The following is a 23,187-nucleotide window of genomic DNA, read 5'->3' as shown; positions in this document are numbered from 1 at the left end:
ATACCTGTCAGCAAGTATGTCTGTAACAATACAGACACAAAAATTCCCCCAGGAGTAAAGAGTTAAAGAAATCCCCATGACAACCCGGTTTCTGTTTCTCTGCCCCTTTCTCCCCTCCCCCAGAGCCCAGCTTGGGGGGGGGGGGGGGGGCACCCCCCCCCCCCCCCCCCCCCCAGTCCAGCCAAGCTCCCATTTCTCCCTCCCCTAGGGCATGCTGGGAACTGTAGCTGCCAGGAATCCTCTAGCTCCCTCCCCCACCCCCCAGCAGTGTCTTCTATGTGTGAGTTTGGCTCTGCTGGGTCCAGCGACCGCTAGTCGTGGCCCTCAGCACTGCAGTCCATTTCTGTGGGGGCAAGGAAATTCTGCATGCACGTTAATTTCTGAAAAATTCTGCATTGCACAGTGGTGCAGAATGCCCCCAGGGGTAAAAACAGCTCAGGAGGTTGTGCTGATATTTTCTCCACTTTTAGGTCACAATGTCCTGTGCAAGGATGTTGCACATTTTTGACTGAGCAGGTTTCATTACTCTCTTGGCTTCACTTGCTCATTTAGGACAAAAAATATTCTGCAGAAGTAGAGCCTAGGTTGACCAGAAGTGCAAGGATGAGCCTGGATCCTGACTAAATGTAGCTATTTACTTCCTTCCTTTTGTGGTGGACATGCTAAAGAGATTGACTTTCTTTTCTGTTAACTCCACCCTGCAAAGGTGAAGAATAGCATGAGGTTGACTCATAAAATCTTCATGATATGTGGATGCCTCATTGGAAGAGGCAGAAGGGACTAGTTTAGGTTGCCACCATAAAGGCTGCTTGTAAAACAGTTTTTTCCCTGAAGGAGATTCAGGCATGATTACCAATTTTAATTAGAAAATCCCCATTTAGACAGGTGCTTAAGTCAAATTAGAGAATCATTCTTTACGCAAGTCAGTCTGGAAGCTCTGCTTCTTCCAGCCTGTGAATGGCTTCTACTCTTCATACATTCTCTGTTTGGGGTGGGGCATCTTCAAGGATTGGGTCCACATCACAGAAGACCAGTGGGTCCTCTTGACTATCTTGAATTTCTGAGTTGCCTCCCTGTCTCACAAGATGATTCAGTCTTTTCTTCAGGGGCAAAAAAGAAGATTCTTAGCAAATCGTTTTATCATCTTTGCACAATCTGGTTAATTTGCCCCTTTCCAGAAGACATCAGATTTTCTGGTATCTGTTTTAGACTGTTTCCCATCTTTTAAGATGGCAGGAAGTCTTTGCCCCATCTTGGATTTAAAGTGGCTGAACAGTTCCTTGGAAATGAAGACATTCAGAATAGAATATATTTAGGTTGATAGTGGCTGCTATGTATTTGTAGACCAAATTTCTCAGTTGAAAACACAAACTTAGTTCTGACTGCAGATGTTTTACACCAGGGGTAGGCAACCTATGGCACGCGTGCCAAAGACGGCACGCGAGATGATTTTTTTCAGTGGCACTCACACTGCCCGGGTCCTGGCCACCAGTCCGGGGGACTCTGCGTTTTAATTTAATTTTAAATGAAGCTGCTTAAACATTTTGAAAACCTTATTTACTTTACATACAACAATAGTTTAGTTACATATTATAGACTTCTAGAAAGAGACCTTCTAAAAACATTAAAATGTATTACTGGCACGCGAAACCTTAAATTAGAGTGAATAAATGAAGACTTGGCACACCACTTCTGAAAGGTTGCCGACCCCTGTTTTACACTAATACCAGATTATTTTTTTTCCCTGTGTATTGATGATGCATCTTGGTCTTGCAGAGGCTGGTATTAAGTCTGTGCATTTTAATACTGTTGTGAGGAATTGGATGCAGGAGTTCTGCATGCAATAGACGGGAGCAGGCTTCAGCCAAGTAGAGTGCAAAACAGCAGGGCTCTGCCATATACTTGCATTCTTTGGTGCTGCTGTAACCGAACAAGACAGTACATACTTAAAGGTGAAAGTGTCCTGGGCTGATTTGTATCTACAAAGTCTATATCTTGGCTTCCTGTGGTCATTACTGTTTAGGGAATCACTGAGCAGGATAGCAGTGTCAGAGAATGGAAGTAATTGGAAGTTACCAGATATCTGCTTCTCTTGATTGTATTTTGGCATTGCGTTTGTATTTAGTGACAACTTGATAGAATCCCAGAGGACCTATAACTTTTTTTCCTTTTGCTAGATAAACTATTACGACTTTACATCATAACTATTGGTTTATGCTGTGCTTAGCTGAGGAAGACCCTACTGTCCTCCTATCCCAATATCTAGGCTGATGCCTTCTTACTTAAGGAAAATGGGCCACTGGTGCATCGAAGAGGGGCTTCACAGTTTTAATGTACCCAAGAGACTGTATTGGCCATTTTAAGGGGCATTGTTTGAAGTAAAAGGCTCTCCCCTCTTCCTTGCCTACAATATCAAGAAAATCTATGACTCTAGAACAAGATCTATGAGATGACTAGCTTATTTAGAAGTTTGTGTATTAAATGGCTGTGGCCAGAGTGGAGATGTTCTTGAATCTAGGCCTCTTCGTTAATGAGAGGCGCTTGGCAGAAGATTTCTTGCTCCTAACAAATGCTTGGAGACTAGTATTCCCTTCAGAGAATCACTTTGAGGATAAAATCTGATTGCCCAATTAGCATGGTAGATTTCTCCAGCAATCTGAGCTCTGCTGATGTTGTTTGACCTTACTGTATCCTGCTGGGATTTAGTACCCTGGTTTCAAACTCTTCAAACAGTTCCTTATCATAGAGGACACTTTCAATCAAAGCAATAAGTATGAAATAGTCTTTCCCCTACAGTCACAAAATGTGTTGCATTGTGATGAAACAATGAAAAGGATGCCCCTACAGGACCCGAACGCAAGCTTTTTGGGTTTGGGGATCCGGTCTAAGCATCCACCTGACCCAAGGAAATATTGTACTTCAGAGAGAGAGCTTTTGATCCCCACCTGCTGGAGCGCTGAAAAGCCCAGCTTGCACTGAACAAACAGTATTCTAGCCAGAATCAGCACATTATTCTGCGGTCAGGTAACACTGGTGTGGCAAAGGGGGAAACAAACTCTTCCTCTGAGAGACCATCGTTCTACTCAGGTTTGCAGAGAACAATCATCTTTCCGTTTGAACTGCTGAGCCAACCAGTCTGTCATCAGGTTTATTATGCAGAAAATATATCCACCCTGGGGAACAGTTTCAGAAATTGGGTATTCAGAGTGTGTGCAGTCTGGTCAAGTCAGTCACTGACTTTCTGTGGCAAAAAACACCAGACCAGATAAACAAAAAACCCAGAATGTGAAAGGTTCTCCAGCAGATAAAGTAACATGGGCAACATGAAGTTTCAGTGTTCTTCCTTCTAGCCCATACCATGCACACTCTTGTTTCCTTTCATGTGAAGGGTAATAAAATCAAGCAAGTCAGAGCCAAGATTGTGCTGATAGTTTTGGAGTGAGCAAGTCATCAGTTTGTGGATATACATTGGATGACATTAGAACCCCACCCATTTGTCTTCTCATATTAAGATCTATTGTCACAGTGACACTGCCTTTGTCACAGTCTAGCAGATCTAGGTTTATCAGAGAGAGTTCTTTCTATTCTCTTCTCCATAAAAATGGCCATACTGGGTCAGACCAATGGTCCACCTAGCTCAGTTTCCTGTCTTCCAACAGTGGCTGGTGCAGGGTGCTTCAGAGGGAATGAACACAACAGGGCAGTTTATTGAGTGATCTGTGCCCTATGGTCCAGTCCCAGCTATTGTCAGTCAGAGGTTTAGGGACACTGAGAACATGGGGTTGCATCCTTGATCATCTTGGCTAATAGCCATTGATGGACCTATCCTCCATGAATGTATCTAATTCTTTTTGAACCCATTTATACCTTTGGCCTTTACAGCACCCCCTGGCAACAAGTTCTACAGATTGACTGTGAGTTGTATGAAGTACTTCCTTAAATTAGTTTTAAACTTGCTACCTCTTAATTTCATTTGGTGTGACCCCAGGTTCATGTATTATGTGAAGGGGTAAATAACACTTCCTTATTCACCTTCTCCAAACCATTCATGATTGTATAGACCTCTATCATATTCCCGTTCAGTCATCTCTTTTTCTAAGCTGACTAGTCCCAGACTTTTTAATCTCTCCTCATATGGAAGCTGTTCCATATCCCTAATCATTTTTGTTGTCCTTCTCTGTGCTTTTTCCAATTTAAAAAAAAATATATATATATTTTTTGAGATGGGTGACCAGAACTGCATGCAGTATTCAAGGTGTGGGCATTCCATGGATTTATATAGTGGCAATATGATATTTTCTGTCTTCTTGTCTGTCCCTTTCGTAATGGTTCCTAACACTATTAGCTTTTTTGAGTGCTGCTTCACATTGAGCAGATGTTTTCAGAGACCTGTCCACGATGACTCCAAGGTCTGTCTTGAGTGGTAACAGCTAATTTAGAACCCATCATTTTGTATGTATAGTTGGGATTGTTTTCCAACATGCATTACTTTGCATTTATCAACATTGAATTTCATCTGCCATTTTGTTGCTCAGTCACCTAGTTTTTGTGAGATCCCTTTGTAGCGCTTCGCAGCTGTGGACTTAACTATCCTGAGTAAGTTTGTATTATCTGCAAATTTTGCCACTTCACTATTCTCACTCTTTACCCCTTTTTCCAGATCATTTATGAATATGTTGAACAGAACTGGTCCCAGTATGGATCCTTGTGGGACCCCACTATTTACTTCTGTCCATTGTGAAAATTGACTATATATTCCTACCCTTTGTTTCCTAGCTTTTGACCAGTTAGTGATCCATGAGAGGACCTTCCCTTTTATCCCATGACTCCTTACTTTGCTTAAGAGCCTTTGGTGAAGGACCTTATCAAAGGCTTTCTGAAAGTCCAAGTACACTATTTCCACTGGATCACCCTTGTCCACATGCTTGTGGACATCCTCAAAGAATTCTAATAGATTGGTGAGGTGGTATTTCCCTCAACAAAAGCCTCATTGACTCTTCCCCAATATATCGTGCTCATCTGTACCTGATAATTCAGTTCTTTACTATTATAGTTTCAACCACTTTGCCTAGTATTGAGATTTACTCCAGAAAGAAGGGCAGTTTAGCTGCTTACAACAGAATCTGGACAGGGACAGGAGGTATAGTGCTATGGTAACCTCTACCAAAGCCATCCCGAGGGAGTTCTAGAATGTTGGGATTAAAGTACTTTCCCCTTGCTGCCTCAGTCTTGTAGCTCTTAGGAGTTTAATGAATTTGGTGTGTCTTTTCTTCCACATCCCTAGCACTGTTACCTGAAAGTATGTTCTCTCCTCTGACCCACTGTAGGCTTCCCAGTGGAATCTTTACTTGAGTGTTTAATAAGCAGCTGCTTTGAATTTCTTTGAATCTTTCAGGAGAGAAGCAATTAATCAAGTAATTCTCCTGGTATTTGTTACATCAGTTGGGAATGGGATTCACAGAAGCCCATTCCACCCTATATTTTTCACAAGAAGGTGGTCCTGTTAGCCTTGCTTTGGTGTTCTTGCAAGATCATTTTCTGTATTCCATCTAGCTTGCCCTAATGGCAATTTGTCCGTACAAAATAATTTTTTTCCTAGAAAGGCTTTGGAAAGAATCTTAAAACCTGTAAAAAGAGCTCAAGGCTAGAGACCATCAAAGTCACTTATTATAGGCTTCCCACCCAGCTTGCATAATAAGGTACCGATCCATCTAATCTACATAGGTGAAACCAGTCCACAGAGAAGAATCATAAGGTAAGAATGTCTTGTAGTTTTAAATGTTAACCAGTGTACTTGCTAATATTGTCTGGCTTTGTTAACTTGATTTTTTTTTTCCTATCCTTGTTTAGGTGGTGCAATGGTTGGTGGTTTTGCAGGAGGAATGGGAGCTTCTAGCATGGGCCCAGTAGGATCTGGAATGAGTAGGTTGATTGGGTTTCAAGAGAATGTAAATGATCAATGTATAGATGTAGCAGAAGATTTTTGAAAATAATTAACTTGTTCTAGTGCAATACTTTCAGTGGCAGGAAAATATTCATGTATTAGTCCCAGGTTGTGATTGTACTTCTAATTGTTTTTGGAGGCGCTGTTTTGCTAGAGATGCTTTCCTTATATATAGGGCCCTACTAAATTCATGGACTGTGAAATCAGGCCTCCCCGCCCAATGAAATCTAGCTATTGGGGGGGGGGGAGCGGCAGTGCTGAGAGCACCCCAACTGGGGGCTCATACTGTTCACTGGGCTCCAGCTGCTAGTCTGCTGGGATGGGGCTTCGTCTTCCCCTGCATGATCACTCAGAGGGGAGATCAAACCCATCTTTGGGGTACCCAGAGGTGGGTCTGATCTCTCTCTTTCCTCCCCCCCTCCCCCAGGCCATGCAGTGGAAGAAGTCCTGTCCCTCCACAGCCCAGCTCAGACTAGCAGCTAGGAGCCTCCGACTGGGGCGCTCACAGCAGTACCGGGGAGATCAGACCCACCTCCAGGAACGTTCCCTGGCTGCAGGAAGCATTATGACAATCCTGCGACCTCCCCTGCCCGCCCCTCTCCTCCCCACCCCCCCACACAACAGCTTTGTCTTACATACACCCTCCGTCCCCCTCCCCGATGCCCTTTTAGGTTGGGGCCCCCACGATTACAACACAGTGAAATTTCAGATGCAAACATCTGAAAGTGTGAAATTGACCAATTTAAAAACCCTCTGGCCGTGAAACTTACCAAAATGGACCATGAATTTAGTAGGACCCTATTTATATATAAACACGGAGTTTCCTCCTCGTTCACTACATCCTTTCTAACTCTTAATCTGATGTTGGAATTTGTCAGACTTCTTAGTTTGCTAAGTATTTTTGACGAAAGGAGCAGCATTCTGGTAAGCTTTTTGCCAGAAGAAAGATAGGGTGAGTTATTTGTAAGAATCCTACAAACAACTCTGATTTTTCAATACTGTAACTTTTGCAGTAAGTAAAGCATGCTAGAAACCATCATGTGTGGTCTAGAATTTCAGACGTAATTCAGTTAACTTTTTTGTGTAGCGGTCTAATCCTGAACTTGTGTAAAGGCAACATTCATAGTCAGTATGACATGACATGGCATGACACCTTCACACTGGGATAGCTGAAAGACAGTAATGCCTTGCAATTGGCTATTTTGGGTGGCACATTAGGAAATCCACCTCCTTGATACTCAAGACATGTGGATGAAGTTGAAGTTCCTGCCTTATCTGAATTTTAATTGTGGATTCATAAAATTTTCAATCAGATATTTATCTGAGTGCCAGTAGTTTCACACGCATGACACATACTAATGTGCTTTAAAATAGCATTTGGTGTTGGAAAGTCCAGGCTTCTGATATCAAGTAGGGGCTATTAATGCCAATCCAGTTTAATATCCAAAGAACCCTTTCTTTAGAAGATGATGCCATCAGGTAGGTAAAAGTGTATCTGCATACAGGAAAACTGACATATTATTATTTTGCCTTCCTGGATTATAATGCTCGAATTATCCATGTTCTAAAACTTCTACAAAATTTTCATTTCATCTTTTTGGTCCACTGTATGACTTAGTGAAATTTGAAAATCATTGAACTTTCAATTCCTGTGAGGTTTGTGATGTTACTCATTGGAATGTTTTTTTTATAGATGGAGTACTAGTCCATCAACACTTCTGTATCTGCTACTTGGTACCGATATTTTAATAATTCAGAAATGTTCAAATAAAAACATTTTAGTAACTTGCAAAGAATGTAATAACTGTGATCAGGCTAACATGGTAATATTTGAATCTGCTTGGAGCTTATAGGAAATATGACAAACTTCATTATGCTCTGTACTAGATCAGTTTTCTTACCTAAAATGACTGCATTTTCACTACACAAGAGATCTAATTAGTTAAGTTCACTTACGATACAGCTATAACTTGCATTTAAATTAATATCATGAAGTAAACTTGTTTTTATTTCCTGAACATCTTTTCTTCCTCTCTCTGCCTAGGTGGTGGAATGGGTGGTATGAATAGTATGACTGGAGGAATGGGAATGGGGATGGATCGGATGAGCTCCAGTTTTGATCGAATGGGACCAGCTATGGGAGCTGGCCTGGACAGGAACATTGATATGGATCGAGGATTTGTGGCTGGCCCGATGGGAAGTGGTGTGAGAGAGAGAGGTTCTAAAGGAAACCAGATATTTGTCAGAAATGTAAGCATGTGAATTCAAACAAACAGCTATTTTTTCCACTCTGTGTCTGTATATATTATTAATACCTGTTTTCATTCTAGCTTCCATTTGACTTGACCTGGCAGAAGCTAAAAGAGAAATTCAGTCAGTGTGGTAAGTATATGGAAGGCTGCAAATGTTGTTGTCCTGCATAAGCCATAAAGTAAGAGCTTAACAAATGTCCAGTCTACAGGGACAGTGGGATGTAGTTATTGCCTAGACAAAATGTTAAATAGCCTGAAGAGTAGTCTGGCCAGCCTTATCCTGCACACATACCTTAATTTCTGGGAGAATTACTGTACTAAATTTACCCTTGCGACTTTAGATGTGACTTACAGCTGGAGCCAAATTGTTTTTGTTCAGCTAGATGGGCTTGGTCTATGTATTATCTGAGGGCTGTGGCTTATAAAATAATTCTTGCTATATTGTTTGGCTTTGTGTATGGAAGAAATGCAGGATTGCTGTGGATATTTAACATAGTATTGATTTATGCGGGTACTTCGGAATGCCTTTATCGCCCTATTGCTAAAAATGCATGAATCATGGGGCTTAGATGTAAGAACAAACAACTTGTTTCCCCCTTTGAAAACTCACTTTCTGAACTCCGAACCTAATTAGCTTTTTTTACTTTGCGGGGGGGGGGAAGAGAGGAGGAAAAAATAATTCTCAGCATAGCACTGCCATCTGGTATGTTGAATAGACAGTCAAACATTTGTGCTGTACAAATTTGATAGCTAATGTACATAGGTTTTGTCCAAGCAAATGAAGTTGCAGGTATTCCTGCTTTTGACTTCATGCAAAGATGTTCACTGCTGGGATGTTATGGGTACGTCTACAAAGCAAAAAACCTGCGGCAGTGAATCTCAGAGCCCAGGTCAACTGACTTTGGCTGGCACTACAGGGCTAAAATAGCAGAGTAGACACTCCTGCTTCGGCTCTGAAACCTGGGGGCGGGTATGGGAACCTCAGGGCCTGGGCTCCAGCTTGAGTGGGAACATCTATATTGCTGTTTTTAGCCCTGTAGTGCAAGCCCGAGTCAGTTGACCCAGATTTTGAGACTTACTGCTACAGAGGGTGTGTGGGGTTTTTCTCCCCCCTCCCCGTGTTGCTGTAACCTCTGAGACTGTGTTTATGCTACTTGGCAGGAGTGCATAAGATAGTAAACTGTTTTCTAGTCTCTTGCGGCTATTTTTGTAACTAAACTTTCTTCCTCTTGGCTATCTTCAGGTTTTACTGTTGTGCCTAGAACCAATAGAGCTCCATTGTACTTGGCATTGTACAAACATAAAACAAAAGATAGTCTCTGCCCCAAATAGTAGTAACCATTTTTTTGCAATTGCGCTAATCTTAATAGCTGCCTTCTTTCCATGTGTAACCTTGGTAATGTTGCGTCTTAAAATTAAAAGAATTTTGTGAACATTGGAAGAATGTGGAATTAAAATGTGGAAAAACCTGTACAAGCCATTCTGCAAATATTAGTATAAAGGAGAAGCAGGGAGGGGAACTAAGGAGAAATATGAAAACAGAATCTCTGTTTAAGGGTTGTCTAAATACAGTTTTTTGTACTGCTTTAGCTATATCAGTTTCTAAACCAATAATTCTGGTACAACCGCCTAGTGTAGATGCAGTTATACAGTTATAAAGGTGCTTTTACCAGAATAGTGTTTATCCATAAATTTACAGAAATAAGCTATACTGAAAAGAATCTTTACCTGTGCCCACAGTATCCCTGTTTCTAAACAATGCAATTTCTGTTTGGATTTAACTAAATGAGCCCTAGAAATGCATCTGCTTTTCTTTGACAATCTTCACAGCAGCTAACGTAGTAATTGTTGAATGATTTTAAGAAAAGAATGATTAGTACAAATCAGAAAAATCTGTACATCATGCAAATATCATTGGGGGACTACAAAGAATATCTGTCTCTAAATGTTTCATCTTTCTTTGAAAAGTCAGTCTTATATTGTGAGTCTCTTAAAAATGAGGCCTACATTTTAGAGAGGCTTGCCTACTTTTGGTGGCTTGGCTGTATTATCATGGTGTAGCTAAAAGGATAGCTTATTATGAAATGTCTTCCTTAAAACACCCAGTTAATGACTAGTTTTCTGTCTTGAGTGCTTTTTTAAATCTTGTGTCTTCTAAAGAAGTGTATTGAGGATAAAGGAATGTCCATTCATGAAAAGTCATCTAATTCTTATTTCAGTAATCACTCCAGTAACAGAACTTCCACTCCATTTGATCTGTACTATGATTGTTTTATTGTAACATGCACCTAGTGAGTAATCACCATGTGATTGCTAGCATCTTTAAACTGCCTGATAGCTCAAATTGTGGCTGAAAGGGGCTCAAAACTGGTCTTATTCTAATAGGATTCTTCTGTTTGTGCAACTGAGCTCAACTAATTCAAGCAAAAGCATGTTTAATTCTATACTGGTATGAGACAAGAACTGTTGCTATTTGTGTAGACCAAGGAGTTTTCATACTCTTATTCTTGTCTGCTGTATTGATACTTATGTTTCCTTTCAATAAGTAAACGCTACCTGAATGTATTGGAATAGCAACTCTTATGTTTTAACTTATTTTTTTATTAAAATGTAATTGACACCTCAGATTGACCTAAAGATTCAGTCTGCTGTAAGATGGATGCAAACTTTATACTTGGTTAGTCCATTTGATGGTAGTATGTTTTTAGATTGTATTTTAACATCTAAGCTTAGATGCTTCCTAAAAAAATTTTTTTAAATGCCTTTCTACCTCAATCTGTCATTGGATCTCTAACTTGGTAGTGCAATGTAGCCTTTATAGTAACTGCTGTTTAACTTATTTATTCAGGTCATGTAATGTTTGCTGAAATAAAAATGGAGAATGGAAAATCAAAAGGCTGTGGAACAGTCAGGTTTGACTCACCAGAATCTGCTGAAAAAGCCTGTAGAATAATGAACGGCATAAAAATCAATGGCAGAGAAATTGATGTACGCTTGGATCGCAATGCATAATTTAAAACTGTGTTCAGGAACATTCCTATGTCTGTTTAGCTTCTATATCCTAGTAAGTCATTTTTAGTAACATTGTATGCTTACAAAAGCGGTAAAAACAAACTTTTAAATCCCACCAGCCTTTAACAGTATAGTGTTTAATATACTGTGATTCTTGGTAACTAAATCTTACTATGTTTGGTTTTTAAGGACAGTTTGCCCGATTTTCAGAGGTACTAAACACCTGCAGTCCCCTTAAAGACAGCGGAAGCTGTGGATGCTTGGCACCTCTGGAAAATTAGGCCAAGTGTCTCTAGTCATTCAGTTTAAATGAATGGTTATACTGTTTTTAATAAAATAAGCCATTTTCTCTGTTCTCAAGATTGCATAGTGGGATTTGTTTAGTGTTTCAGATTCCTTCAGCTCGTATCAACATTGTAATGTAAAAAATTAGATGTCCCTTCCAGAATTTTGGTTTTATATATGCATTGTAGTCACACTGTAATTCTTGACTCTAAAAAAAAAAAAAGAAAGGGCTTCAATTAGGCTGTGATGTTGTTTTATTTTTAAGATTACTTTTATGCCATGATTTAGAGCTTCTGTAAATAAGTTTTAGAGCCCAAAGGAAGTTTTGGATTTTTTTTTTTATTTGACTAAATGAAGAAATTGATCCTCTCTCATTGTTTTGTGTCTTCCTCAGTACAGTCACTGGCTAAAACTAGCCACCACAGACCTTTACAGGATTGTTCCCTATGATCCCAAGTTCATATAAAATTGACAATATAGTAAATGCTAAGTACATTACTAGACAGATTGCTCCCAGTTTTTTATCTAACTTCCAACCATTCAGGTGAACTGCCAGAAAAATAAAAATAATGGAACAAATAAGAGAAATAGCTGTGTAAGTCAAACCACTGCTATTCACTTCCACAGGTGCTGATGTATCTATGAAGGCAGTTTTTATAAACCAAGGTAATCCCAAACACAGCATATCGAATACATTGGATCCTACAATGTTAGACATAGCCATATCTCCTTTTCCTGAAAAACAAAAAACACTGAGTGTTCATTTAATTTTATTGCACTGTAGAAAGAATTTTCTAAGCATCTCCCTAAACTACGAGCATCTATATCGAGATCACTTGATAAAGTAAGCTATATGCCACTGGCTAAAATCAATCCTGTTGGAACACAATTAAACTTGCAGTTTTATAGTAGTCATAATTCTTGTTCAACAGCAATCAGACTTTTCCTAAAATGTTTGATATATTTTTTTTTAACTTTAAATTTTAGAAGGCTAAGCTACAATTGACTTTAGATGAACTTCAGTATTTAATACTAATGAATTTTGTTTTAGACACTCAAAACAGTAGCAGCTTTATGACTTGCGCTGTGAACCTTTCAGATAAAGTGAAATATCTGTGAGACCTCTCTGCCCTAGCTCCTAAAACAAGTTCTTAATGGAGTGAGCATGAATGCTGAAATTCTTACCTTTCCTAGCCACCAGTACGCTTGCAACTGTGTCTGGTATGCTTGTCCCTGCTGCTAGTAATGTAAGACCCATTACTGTCTCTGGAATTGCCAGCGTATCACCTGTAGTGAATAAACAAGGATACTGAGTAACAACACACTTCATAGGTGAAGTCTGGTCCGAGGAAACAGCTACATATGTTTTTACCAGAGAAAGAAAGGATTGGTATTTGTATGCTAATTCCAAAAGGAATCCATGCGAGCCAGTAAGAATTCAAGATAGCTTAACTTTATTTACTGAAATCTTACAGGCTTGACACTGATTTCATTTAAACTTTTTTACTAGCCAGTGGTTATTTACTAATGGAACAAGCACCTTCAGTAACATGATGTGGAATTTGTTTTCCGTTTGAAAATAAATATGCCCACTCAGCTAGAGATAGGAGGCTATTACTGACTTCCTGCAGATACAGTAAAAGTTAGAGGTTTCTGACAATTGTGACACTTTTTTGAACTGCTGAAAATAGACTAATCCCTTCTGTTCTTTGCGCATTTTATCACATGAGTTCTGGAAGTCACATGAAGCAGTAACTCCTTTAATCATTCACTCTTGAAAAAAGCACATGAACTCCCTGGGGAGACATATGAAAAGACTTTAAATAGTCCTTACTACTGTACTGTCCAAATTCATTGCTGTGAAACTTCACTTCTGTCAAAAAATGCAACTTTCCAAGTCTTAGTAATCATACATAGCAAAATGCTAAGTAAAATATAATTGCAACACTTCTACTTATTTAGAAGCCTACGTTTCCCACAGGTACATACTAGTTTTCTCACATTAACTTCAGTAGCAGTACGCTACTTTCTTCCCTGCTAGCAGCCATTAATACTTTGAAAATGGATTAACTCCTACTCTTCATCTTTGTGCTTCAGTTGCTTAACTAAAATTTAAAGATAAATTCAAATCCAAGTTAAGCAATTCTATCTTTTGGGGCTAACCTTGAGCAGCCTTTAGTTTTGATTTTACTGTCAAGCAGATGTCGTCATTTGTTTCTCCTAATGCAGTATTCATAAAACTTGGGCAGAAAGTTTGAAGGATTTGATCTCTGTTTAAACTCTTAACTTGTTTTTTAATGGATAATTTAATTCACTTTACTGAAAAGTGTATTGTCTACCTCTAAATTTTTTTGTTGTGGGTCTTCCATCCATAATAGTAAGGGTTTTGACCAACAGTAATAAGCAGTTTTGTTAGACTGAATTATTCAGTGGATTGTCTGTAAACTTAGGTGCACTGTAGTTGCATTCCAAATACCAGCTTAGGTCAGTTAGAGGCAAAACTTAAAAATAGGGAATCTAAAACTGCTGCTTCTCTGTTGGAAGGGATTGAAAGTGATTCTGATCTGGAATTTGTAATGGTCCAAACCCTCCCTCCCAAGATTAAGGCATAAGTGTAGGAAGAAAGTCAGCTTGTAAACCAAGAAGGCTAAAAAGTAATAGGCAAGACAAGGGGGAGCTGAAGCATGAATCTCTTAGCCTATGGGACAAAGTGCTAGCTTCTAGCCCTAGAAGGTAAGATGGAACCTAAACGGAAGTGAGTCTGAGCTCTTTCCTCACTACATAGTTTTATCAGCTTCATAGTTCAAGTGCAGATCTAGTCTGGTAAGTGACTATGTAAAGATGAGACTAATATGTACTAATAGGGAATTTGAACAGAAGACCGGCCATACTGGGTCAGACCAAAGGTCCATCTAGCCCAGCATCCTGTCTTCTGATAGTGGCTGATACCAGGTGCCCCAAAGGGAATGAACAGAATAGGTAATCATCAAGTGATCCATCTTGTCGCCCATTCCCAGCTTCTGGCAAACAGGCTAGGGACACCATCCCTACCCATCCTGGCTAATAGCCATTGATAGACCTATCCTCTATGAATTCATCAATTTTTGTTGTTAGATTCTATTCGTATGCACCAGAATAAAGTTCCAGTATGTTAAATCTGTACAAACCCTGTGAAGTTCAGGAGCCGGATAGGTGTTAGCATTACCTTTTACAAAAACTGATTTGTGAAAAGAAAAGAACCCAGGTTGAATATGCAGGGCTACCAAAAGCTTTATATTGTAGACAGAACAAACATAGTTTGAAGTCAGTGAGAGACAGACTCCCTCCCAATACCACTTTTAATCACTTTTCAAAGTAGACCAGCACTCGACCCTGTTTGAAACTTTGGCGTACCCACTTTTCACATTGTCATGGCTCTAACTAGCAGATCAGCAATCCCTCTCGCCTGCAATATGGGAAAGCTTGTCAAAGATTCCTAGCTCACTACACTAACTTACCTGCTTTTACCTATGAGTGAATGAAGTAGGGGCTGAATTACCTCTATCAGTACACTAGACCACTTGACAGCTAGTTGTTTAATTTTGGTTGTCTCAAACTACACAAACCTCTGTTGGCAAGATTGTTTTTCCTTATTTAAGATATTCGATTAGAACTAATTCAAAACCAATTTGGATGTGAATTAGTAGACTACATAGGCAGACTTAAAGTGAGCTACAAAGGAGAAATGCAAGGGTTGTACCTCCTTCCCCCCCTTGCTTTTGAGATGTAAACCTTGAAAGGCTTGTCAGTTTTCAGCTTGTTCTTAAAATTTGAAATTTCACGTCTACCCTGAAAGCTATGACTGGAGAACTAGTCAAGTTATGCTATGTGACTGAAAGTTGAGCAATTGAAAGGGGGAAAACAGTTTAATCAGCATTCAGAAACATTTTTTTGCTTCTAAAAAAAGGAGACAGGATGACTTAGAGACTTAAACTTCTGTCCTTTCACTTCAGATGTGAGTTCATGAGACTGCCAGAAAGTACTCTCGTTTTCCCTGAGTTTGCTAGCCATACATGATTTTAAAGGTTTACATCTCTCTCTCTCACACACACAATTCAAGCCTCCCCATCAGAGCAGCAAAATAGGCAAACCGCAAACTTGTTAAAACCCTTTACTTGTCACTGAAGGTACTAAAATAAATTCATTTCTTTAAATGACCATTATTGATCTTTGCCTCCTAATTGATGCTTGCAAGGAAATGATGTTTAAAGTTAAGTGATAACAGCTCTTGTATGAGAGGAACTGAACCTTTATCTCCAGTCTTGGCAGATAAATTTGGTAATTTTGATACCTGCTTGGTAAATCAGCTTAAAATAATGCTATACATGTAATGCTGTTTAAGATCTTAATGTTAGGTAGAACAAATCCATAATTTTCTGAACAACTTGAGCAATGACGTAAATATTTTTTCTCAAATGCATTCATTGTTACATAGCCACATGAGCAGATGCCCATCCCCTAGACTGGGAAGGCTGATGGTGCAGCACAATGGTACAGCCAAGGTCAATTTTCCAGAAAATATTCTTCTAGGGAAATATCAGATGGAGAAAGGAAGTTTAACTAGGAAAACTTCTCAATACAGTCTTTAGGTAGCTCTGAACTAGCCCTTTCAAAGCAGTAATGGCTGAATTATCTTGTCAACCACTTCTATGGGGCAGTGGGTGGGAGAGGAACTTGAACTATGAACATGCAATCTGAGGCTAACCTTTTTCAGAAGAGTATCCTCCCCAGTTGTGGAAAAGGAAACTAGATGGGAAAAATCATTCATTCCTCAGTGATTGAGTCAGTTGACATGATATAGCAGCAAGTAAAGTACATACCCACTATTGTTACCATCCATACAAGGACATATGTAAATGCAGAAATCCACACAGCTGACATGAAAAATGTCACCATGAACCAGTTTTTCCAAAACTGTCTTCTGCAGTCTGGTGTGGTCAAATAGAGTAGTGTAATAATAGGAAGAGAGAGCACCCAGAAAATTCTTTTTAAATCTGCTTCAGGGATGGTGAAGACACTTGGAGGATCTGTTGGAGATTAAAAGGTAAACCATTTTAAACTATCCCTGTAATGAGGCTATGTTTGTGTATAATCTGATAACTTGACTCGTAAGAATGATGGGCAAAAGCATACAAAAATACAGTCTCAAACAAGTTTTCCCTTTCTTTCGTCACTAGGAAAAGCCCCCTGAGTTATTTTGCTTACTTGAGTAACCTGAGCTTCTTTGTAATCGGTTTGTTTGGTGCTTCCTGAGTGAGTAACTAGGTCCATAAGTGAAGTTTTTCCATAAGTACCTGATGATTAGTCACATCAGGGGGTCACTTTCTTTTTTTAAATTCCTGCCTCAGAAGCATTAGTCAAATCCATACTATAGCACATTTTTGGGGTTATAAAACTGCCCGTTTCACAGAACACCAGTATCACACAGTTAGTGCAGGTAGCAGTTATATCAAATGAAAGACTTATCAGCTGAGCCATTGAGAAGTTTCAAATATGCACTTCAAAGAATCTCAAGGAAAGTTACTCTACTCATCATTCATAGTTCTTCTGTGGCTCAAATGAATGACTGCTTTGGCATTCTTCCAGTGGATAACTATATAACCAGCTCTGTGTTTTGATTTTGGTAAAGATCAGATTCCAAGAAGGAATAGTAGTGTATTAAACTCAACTAGAGTTCTTTCCTGGTCTAAACCATTTGAAATTAATCTTGCAATTTACTCAACCCCCGTTCCCATAATTAATGACACATGTAGACTGGTAGAGGCTGTATTAATACCTTCAGAAATTTCATCAAGCCCATGTAAACTTATAGAAAGTTGTGAGTAGTCTGATTCATCATGAAAAATTCCACTATCGATTCTTGATTGTCGACAAATTAGTGGTTCACATTCTTCCTTCCAGCCAATTAATGGCTGCTGTTCAGTGTTTTCTTCCATAGCTTTTGCAAAACAAGTACAGCAGGGACTAAACTTCTTCATAATATATTGATTGATTTTAATATCAAAACACAGCACCAGAATATATAACCCATAAATCAGCAGCAGGGAAGCACCTTCATACCTAGAATAAAAATTGGATTTTACATAAAAATCCAACTCATTTTTATCTTCAGTTATTTTTAAAGAAATTGATTTTAAAAAAGCTGTTTTAGCTGAATAATACTTAAGTGACTGCCCACTCAGGCGATAATTAATTGGCTTTGGCAGCAGAAGGAAAATAAGTGGAAACAAACGTATTTCCCCAATGCAGATTATCAAAGATTTCTAATTTACAAGGGAACATGTTATGTATAGATACCATAATGGAGACTAATGTTTCTTATTTTACAGCAATTTGGCCAGTCCCACAAACACTTATCTATGAAAGTATTCTATCGTCTTATAGAACTACTCATGAGTAAATATTTGCAAGACTGAATCCTATTATGTTAATCAACAGAAGGCATGGTCTGAGCTCTAGGAACTTCAGAGTTCTATTCCTGGGTTTAGCTAATCTGCTAAAGGCTACACAGAGGAACTTATCTGTAAAGAGAAACTAGTCCAAATATCTTCTAGTGCAAATGGGTGCAACTCCATTGACTTAAGTAGTGTTGTCCCTTTATATTAGAACTGAGCCCACTATTTGTAATCTCAGCTCACAAGGATGTGAGGATTTTAATGGTCTTTGAAGATTAAAAAATGCCAAATGAGTGCAATGTATTTAATAATGAACATGGGATAATGACAGTTGCTTCCATTACCCAGTGAAAGAAAAACCTAAAAATTCAGATCTCATGCATTTTGCAGGCTAATTTCTGTGGGAAAGAAGAAAAGCGGAGGCTGAATGGTTCAGGAAATTGGTAATTAAAGACTAAAGCCTCTCCTCATAGGTTCAAATCCAATTGAGGTCAATATTGACTGAAAATAGTTACTCCATCCATTTGATAGTGGACAACTGTCTCAAGTCAGGTGCACAAAAGAGGTTAACAAAGGAACAGACTGAAGACTAATGGTTGTGCAAGGGAGGGGACACCAGAACAGGTTTGAAGTGCAGTGCAAGGAAGCCTTTGCTGGTTGATATTTATAAGCAGGAATCCACAGTATGGTTAATGTAACAGCCTTCATGAACACTGAATTCAATATACAATTCTTAAAGCCAACAAGATATTCATATTTGTGAATGTGCAATACAATTAACTTCAGATTGGGATACTTGAGGTTAATGCTTGATAAAAAAGTGACAATACATTTATTTTTACACACACTAATTTCCAGTCAACATGAACTTAACACAAATTGTGCACTTACCAGTAAATTCTGCTGTCAAATATCATTGCAAGGACTGCTGCTGCACTAATTGCATATGCCAAACAGTCTCTAAACAGTGGCCAACAAGACAGCCTCGAAACCTGCAGGACACAAATTACTTTTTCAAATCTGTTATAGTTCTTTCACCAAGTACTGAACATGCCGCCTTAATGTTTCTGTATTGATATGTGACTAACTTGGTTCTTAGAAAATGATTTAAATGTAGTAACTCAAAAGTAATTAGTGGGGTTTTTTTTAATCTTATTGGGTAGTTATCTTCTGATAACTTATGATAAACATGCTGTTTTGCTACTGAGTAATAAATTGAACTATTATCATACAAAACTTGCTTTGTGGCTTTTGTCAGTAAACCATAGGAAGTTACAATTATTTGGCTCTAAAGAGAGCAGAATTAGATCAGTGTTTTACGTACCATGCTAGATAACAACCCACAAGCTGCACAGATACCAAGAAGATTATAGATTGCAGATCCAAGGATGGTGCTAACTCCAATGTCTCCCTTTGTCACGAATACCCCTGTAAGCAAAATAGTGTTTAACATAGTTAATTTCTGCTGTTCAGTTTTTTTAGGAGAAGGGGTGATTATATATTCTGAATTGTTAAACAATTGTTCGTTTTACCTAGAAAAGCAGTGACCAATTCAGGAGCAGAGCTACCAGCTGCCATAAAAGTTGCTCCAGCAACATCCTGAGAGAGGCCAAGGGCTGAAGATGGAATAAAATAATTACTATTAAACAAAAGTTACACCTCTAGTCTACACACACTACAACTAATGTGTAAAAAGTACGGTAGCTCCTTACATTATTGGGAACCACAAAATCAACATTCTTAGCAGAAGAAAATTAATTAATGTGTTACAGAATAAGCTATAACACAGATGCTTGGAGACCTTTGTTTGAATGTCAGTAAGACAACTGATCAAGAACTTCATTTATAAACTTTTCTAAAGATGGGTGCATAGGTTTAAGTGTTGAAATAGTTTTTGCTCTAATAAGTGCACAAGATTTATAAACTTGTAGGATTGGGACCTTTATTTGTGGATGAAAAATTTAAAATTGTCAGATTAAATCCAAATTCATTGATGTTCTAGCTGTTACTTGTTTGTATCTACTTTTGTGAGAAAAATACACTCAAGTCAAGCATCAGCAACTCAGTGAAGCATAAAACAACTGACCATTAGTTCCTGCTTCACTTACTTGCTGAATCCATTTGTAAAATGGGTATAGTACTACTTGTTTCATGGATATATTGTGTAAGGCTTAGGCCATGTCTACACTATTAAGCTTACAGTGGCACAGCTGTTCCGCCAACATAGTGTTGTGCACAACGCTATCACTTATGCGAGTTAAACTTATGTCCTCTGGGGGTGGTTTTTTTTACATCCCTGAATGACATAAGTTTTGCTCACATAAGTGGTAGTGTAGACGTGGCCTTAATTAAGCAGCTTAAGATCCCTTGAAGCATAACAAAACACGAAGTTAACAGCCCACTCAGGACTGGGCATTTTACCCAGCAATTGTCTGTCTTAAAGATGAGGGTTTTTTGGTTTTAAACCACATTGTATTGGGATGAAGGAAACTTTAGGGCTAAGTTTTTACACTAGCTTTTATGGAAAACCTCCCATTGTTTCCACTAGCACATATGTTTGGTAGAAGAGGGCACCACTGTTCTTACCATTGTGTCCTTATGCTCTGGGAAATTGTCAGGTTATTTATTAGGTAAATTCTTGATGATTCTAACACCTTTGTTCCCCCCTCTGCTTAAGCTGATTTTAAGTAAGATATTGCTAATACACCCAGCATCTTAGAATATAGGCACTTAGCTAGGAGATATCTACTGTAGATGGAGAGAAAGCCACTGTGTCCATGTTGCACTTCTGTCCTGCTGCATGTGGGATGATAAAGCCAGCAGAGAGTGTTGATCATCTAGCCTGACCTACCTAACAACAGCCTTAGGACTTCCCTGAATTAATTCCTGTTTGAACTAGAGCAAACCTTTTTGAAAAAAATCCAATCTAGACTTAAAAACTTCTAGTGATGGAGATTCCCCTACAGGCCTTGGTAAATTGTTCTAATGGTTAATTACCTTATTACAATGTGTGTCTTTATTTAGAGTCTGAATTTGTCTAGTTTCAGCTTCCAGCCATTAGATATTGTTACACTTTGCTTGTTACATTGAAGAGCACTGTATTATAAATTATTGTTCCCTATGTAGATACTTGGATTGTTAGTAAATCACCCTGTAACCATCTAGTTGATAAAACTAAATATATTGTCAAGTATCAGGGGGTAGCTGTGTTAGTCTGTATCTACAAAAACAATAAGGAGTCTGGTGGCACCTTAAAGACTAACGGATTTATTTGGGCATAAGCTTTCGTGGGTAAAAACCTCACTTCTTCAGATGTATCCCACGAAAGCTTATGCCCAAATAAATCCGTTAGTCTTTAAGGTGCCACCAGACTCCTTATTGTTTTAACTTTCACTAAAAGTAATGTTTTCTAATCCTTTAGTCATTCTGTGGCTGTTTGCTGAACACTCCAATTTATCAACATGATGCATACAAGAGGAATCCCATTGGTACTAGTGTGTGTTTTTGTGAATCTTTTCTGCAGGAACCAGTGTCCTGGGAAAAGCAATCTGCCTTAGTCTAGGACATCTGGTACTTTCATTTTTTAAATCACTTTAAAGTTAATCACTTTATTTACAATATTTTTCTTTTTAGTGTTAAGCCTGGATGTCAGTATTAAATCTCCTGCACTCCTGTAGTTTACCAGCCTTAAGCCCACTCTGTCTGTACACTGTTTCCCAACTCAGCTAAATATTGAATGTTGAACTTTCTGCCCTCATTTCTAAGTTGCACTCATATTGTCAAACTCTGCAAAGAGAATAATCTTGCCAATAGCGGTTCAATTTTACAGAAATGATTACTAGGACTTAAAAAAATAACTTACATTCACTAATACTCTCTAGAGAAGGAAGGAAGTAATCATCACACACAATGGATACAGCCATAAACATGTAAAGGATAATTATGAAATAGATAATGATCCCCCCATCTTCTCTCTCCTGTTGTGTAAAAAATGCGTCAGGAAATTCCGATGAGGGAGGGGGGATGCATTGTGTTTTATTTTCTGAAAAGAGAATACAAAGGTCTTATGCATATTATCAAACATTGTCTTCTCCCCCAGCTACAAAACTTTTGAGGATGTTTTCAATGGAATTCTGGGTAGGTGGAACATATGAACCTATTTTAAATGATTAGTTCTTAATTGTTGGAAGACCCAGACAGAGAACTGTTGCAATACACATAAGGGGATAGGGATATTGCCAATGTTTCATTCCTGCACACAGGATGACCAGCTGTCCTGATTTTATAGGGACTCCCAATTTTGGGGTCTTTTTCTTATATAGGCTCCTATTACCCCCTCACCCCTGTCCCGATTTTTCACATTTGCTATCTGGTCACCCTACCTGCACACAACACTGTGAAACGTACACCAAGGAAAGCCAGCAACCCAAACTTGTTTCCAACCCTTTGCCTAATGAGCCTTTGACACACACCCCTTTATAGAGCAACCAATGTTAAGGTATCCTGCGGTTTCCAGTACAACTCTGTTTGACCTCCAGTTAAGACTCCAGAAAGGCAAAAAAACTGGGGTGGGTGCCATGTATGGCCGCAGAAGGTTTGCTTAAACGTAGACATTTTCCAATCAGCTACAGGTCATGCTCGAGTTATCCCGGCAAAAGAAATAAAGGGTTCTCTTCCAACCGCCGGGGCGGAAAACAGCCAGCGAAGGAAAGGGAGAAAACTCAGGACCATACTGAAATAGTTGAACACATTTGCCTTTCTTAGCAACTACGCTAGTGTGACAAGAAAGGTCCCAGCTCTTTCCAACGCTTCCCCCAGGGCACTGTGTGCATCTCGGCTTGATTAGCTGAAAAGCCCCAGTAAACCGAGCGGCCCATGCGATGGCTAGTCCTGTAGCTACTGCGCTTTTCCCACCCACGCTCCATCCCCGAGCCCCTTTCCGGCGGGGTCCCCTGGCGCACGGGGCGGGGGTTTGGAGCGGAGCCGCTCCCGAGGTGTGAACGCAGCCGGCTGACACTCCGCGCCCCCGGCCTACCTGTGTCCCTGGGGAGCCGCTGAGCGGCAGCGCCCCTGCGAGGCAGGTGAAAGGCGGCCAAAGCCCCCAGGAGCAGCAGGATGGAGGCTGCCCGGCCGCCTCTTGCACGGTTCCTCCAGCCTCCCTGCATCGCGCCGGCCTCAGCCTCGCACTGAGCGGCGGGGGGAGGCGCAGGGGGGATTAGGGGCCGGCGGGATCATGTGAGGGGGCGGTTTTGGCCGCTTC

At 39.5% G+C, this 23,187-nt stretch overlaps 2 protein-coding genes across 7 annotated transcripts in view; one reads left to right on the top strand and one right to left on the bottom strand.

The window, feature by feature from the left end:
* Positions 1-11,729, top strand: part of MYEF2 (myelin expression factor 2) — a 25,074-nt gene extending 13,345 nt beyond the window's left edge. For 3 of the 4 annotated variants that reach the window (XM_034783817.1, XM_034783816.1, XM_034783814.1), the window contains 4 exons: positions 5,851-5,922; positions 7,989-8,194; positions 8,275-8,326; positions 11,045-11,729. In XM_034783817.1, coding sequence (XP_034639708.1) covers positions 5,851-5,922; positions 7,989-8,194; positions 8,275-8,326; positions 11,045-11,208 — 494 coding nt within the window. In that variant the 3' untranslated portion in view covers positions 11,209-11,729. The remainder of the gene's footprint in view (positions 1-5,850; positions 5,923-7,988; positions 8,195-8,274; positions 8,327-11,044) is intronic. The other variant, XM_034783815.1, reaches the window with a different exon arrangement.
* On the bottom strand, positions 1,658-23,187 carry SLC24A5 (solute carrier family 24 member 5). 3 transcript variants are annotated; one of them, XM_034783819.1, is made up of 9 exons: positions 22,963-23,187; positions 21,790-21,969; positions 19,460-19,543; positions 19,252-19,355; positions 18,819-18,919; positions 17,309-17,592; positions 16,353-16,559; positions 12,679-12,780; positions 1,658-1,920 (listed from the first exon to the last, which is right to left on the bottom strand). In XM_034783819.1, the coding sequence occupies exons 1-9, from the start codon at positions 23,090-23,092 to the stop codon at positions 1,721-1,723; spliced, it is 1,392 nt and encodes a 463-aa protein (XP_034639710.1). In that variant the 5' UTR covers positions 23,093-23,187; the 3' UTR covers positions 1,658-1,720. The 3 variants fall into 3 exon arrangements, with proteins under 3 accessions (XP_034639710.1, XP_034639709.1, XP_034639712.1); XM_034783818.1 differs by lacking the exon at positions 1,658-1,920 and adding an exon at positions 11,868-12,228; XM_034783821.1 differs by lacking the exons at positions 1,658-1,920; positions 21,790-21,969 and adding an exon at positions 11,868-12,228.

Source organism: Trachemys scripta, chromosome 10 (genome assembly GCF_013100865.1).
Source record: "Trachemys scripta elegans isolate TJP31775 chromosome 10, CAS_Tse_1.0, whole genome shotgun sequence".
Taxonomy (NCBI): domain Eukaryota; kingdom Metazoa; phylum Chordata; order Testudines; family Emydidae; genus Trachemys; species Trachemys scripta.
Note: the sequence above shows the minus strand (reverse complement) of the source record. Positions and strands in the feature narration are given on the sequence as shown.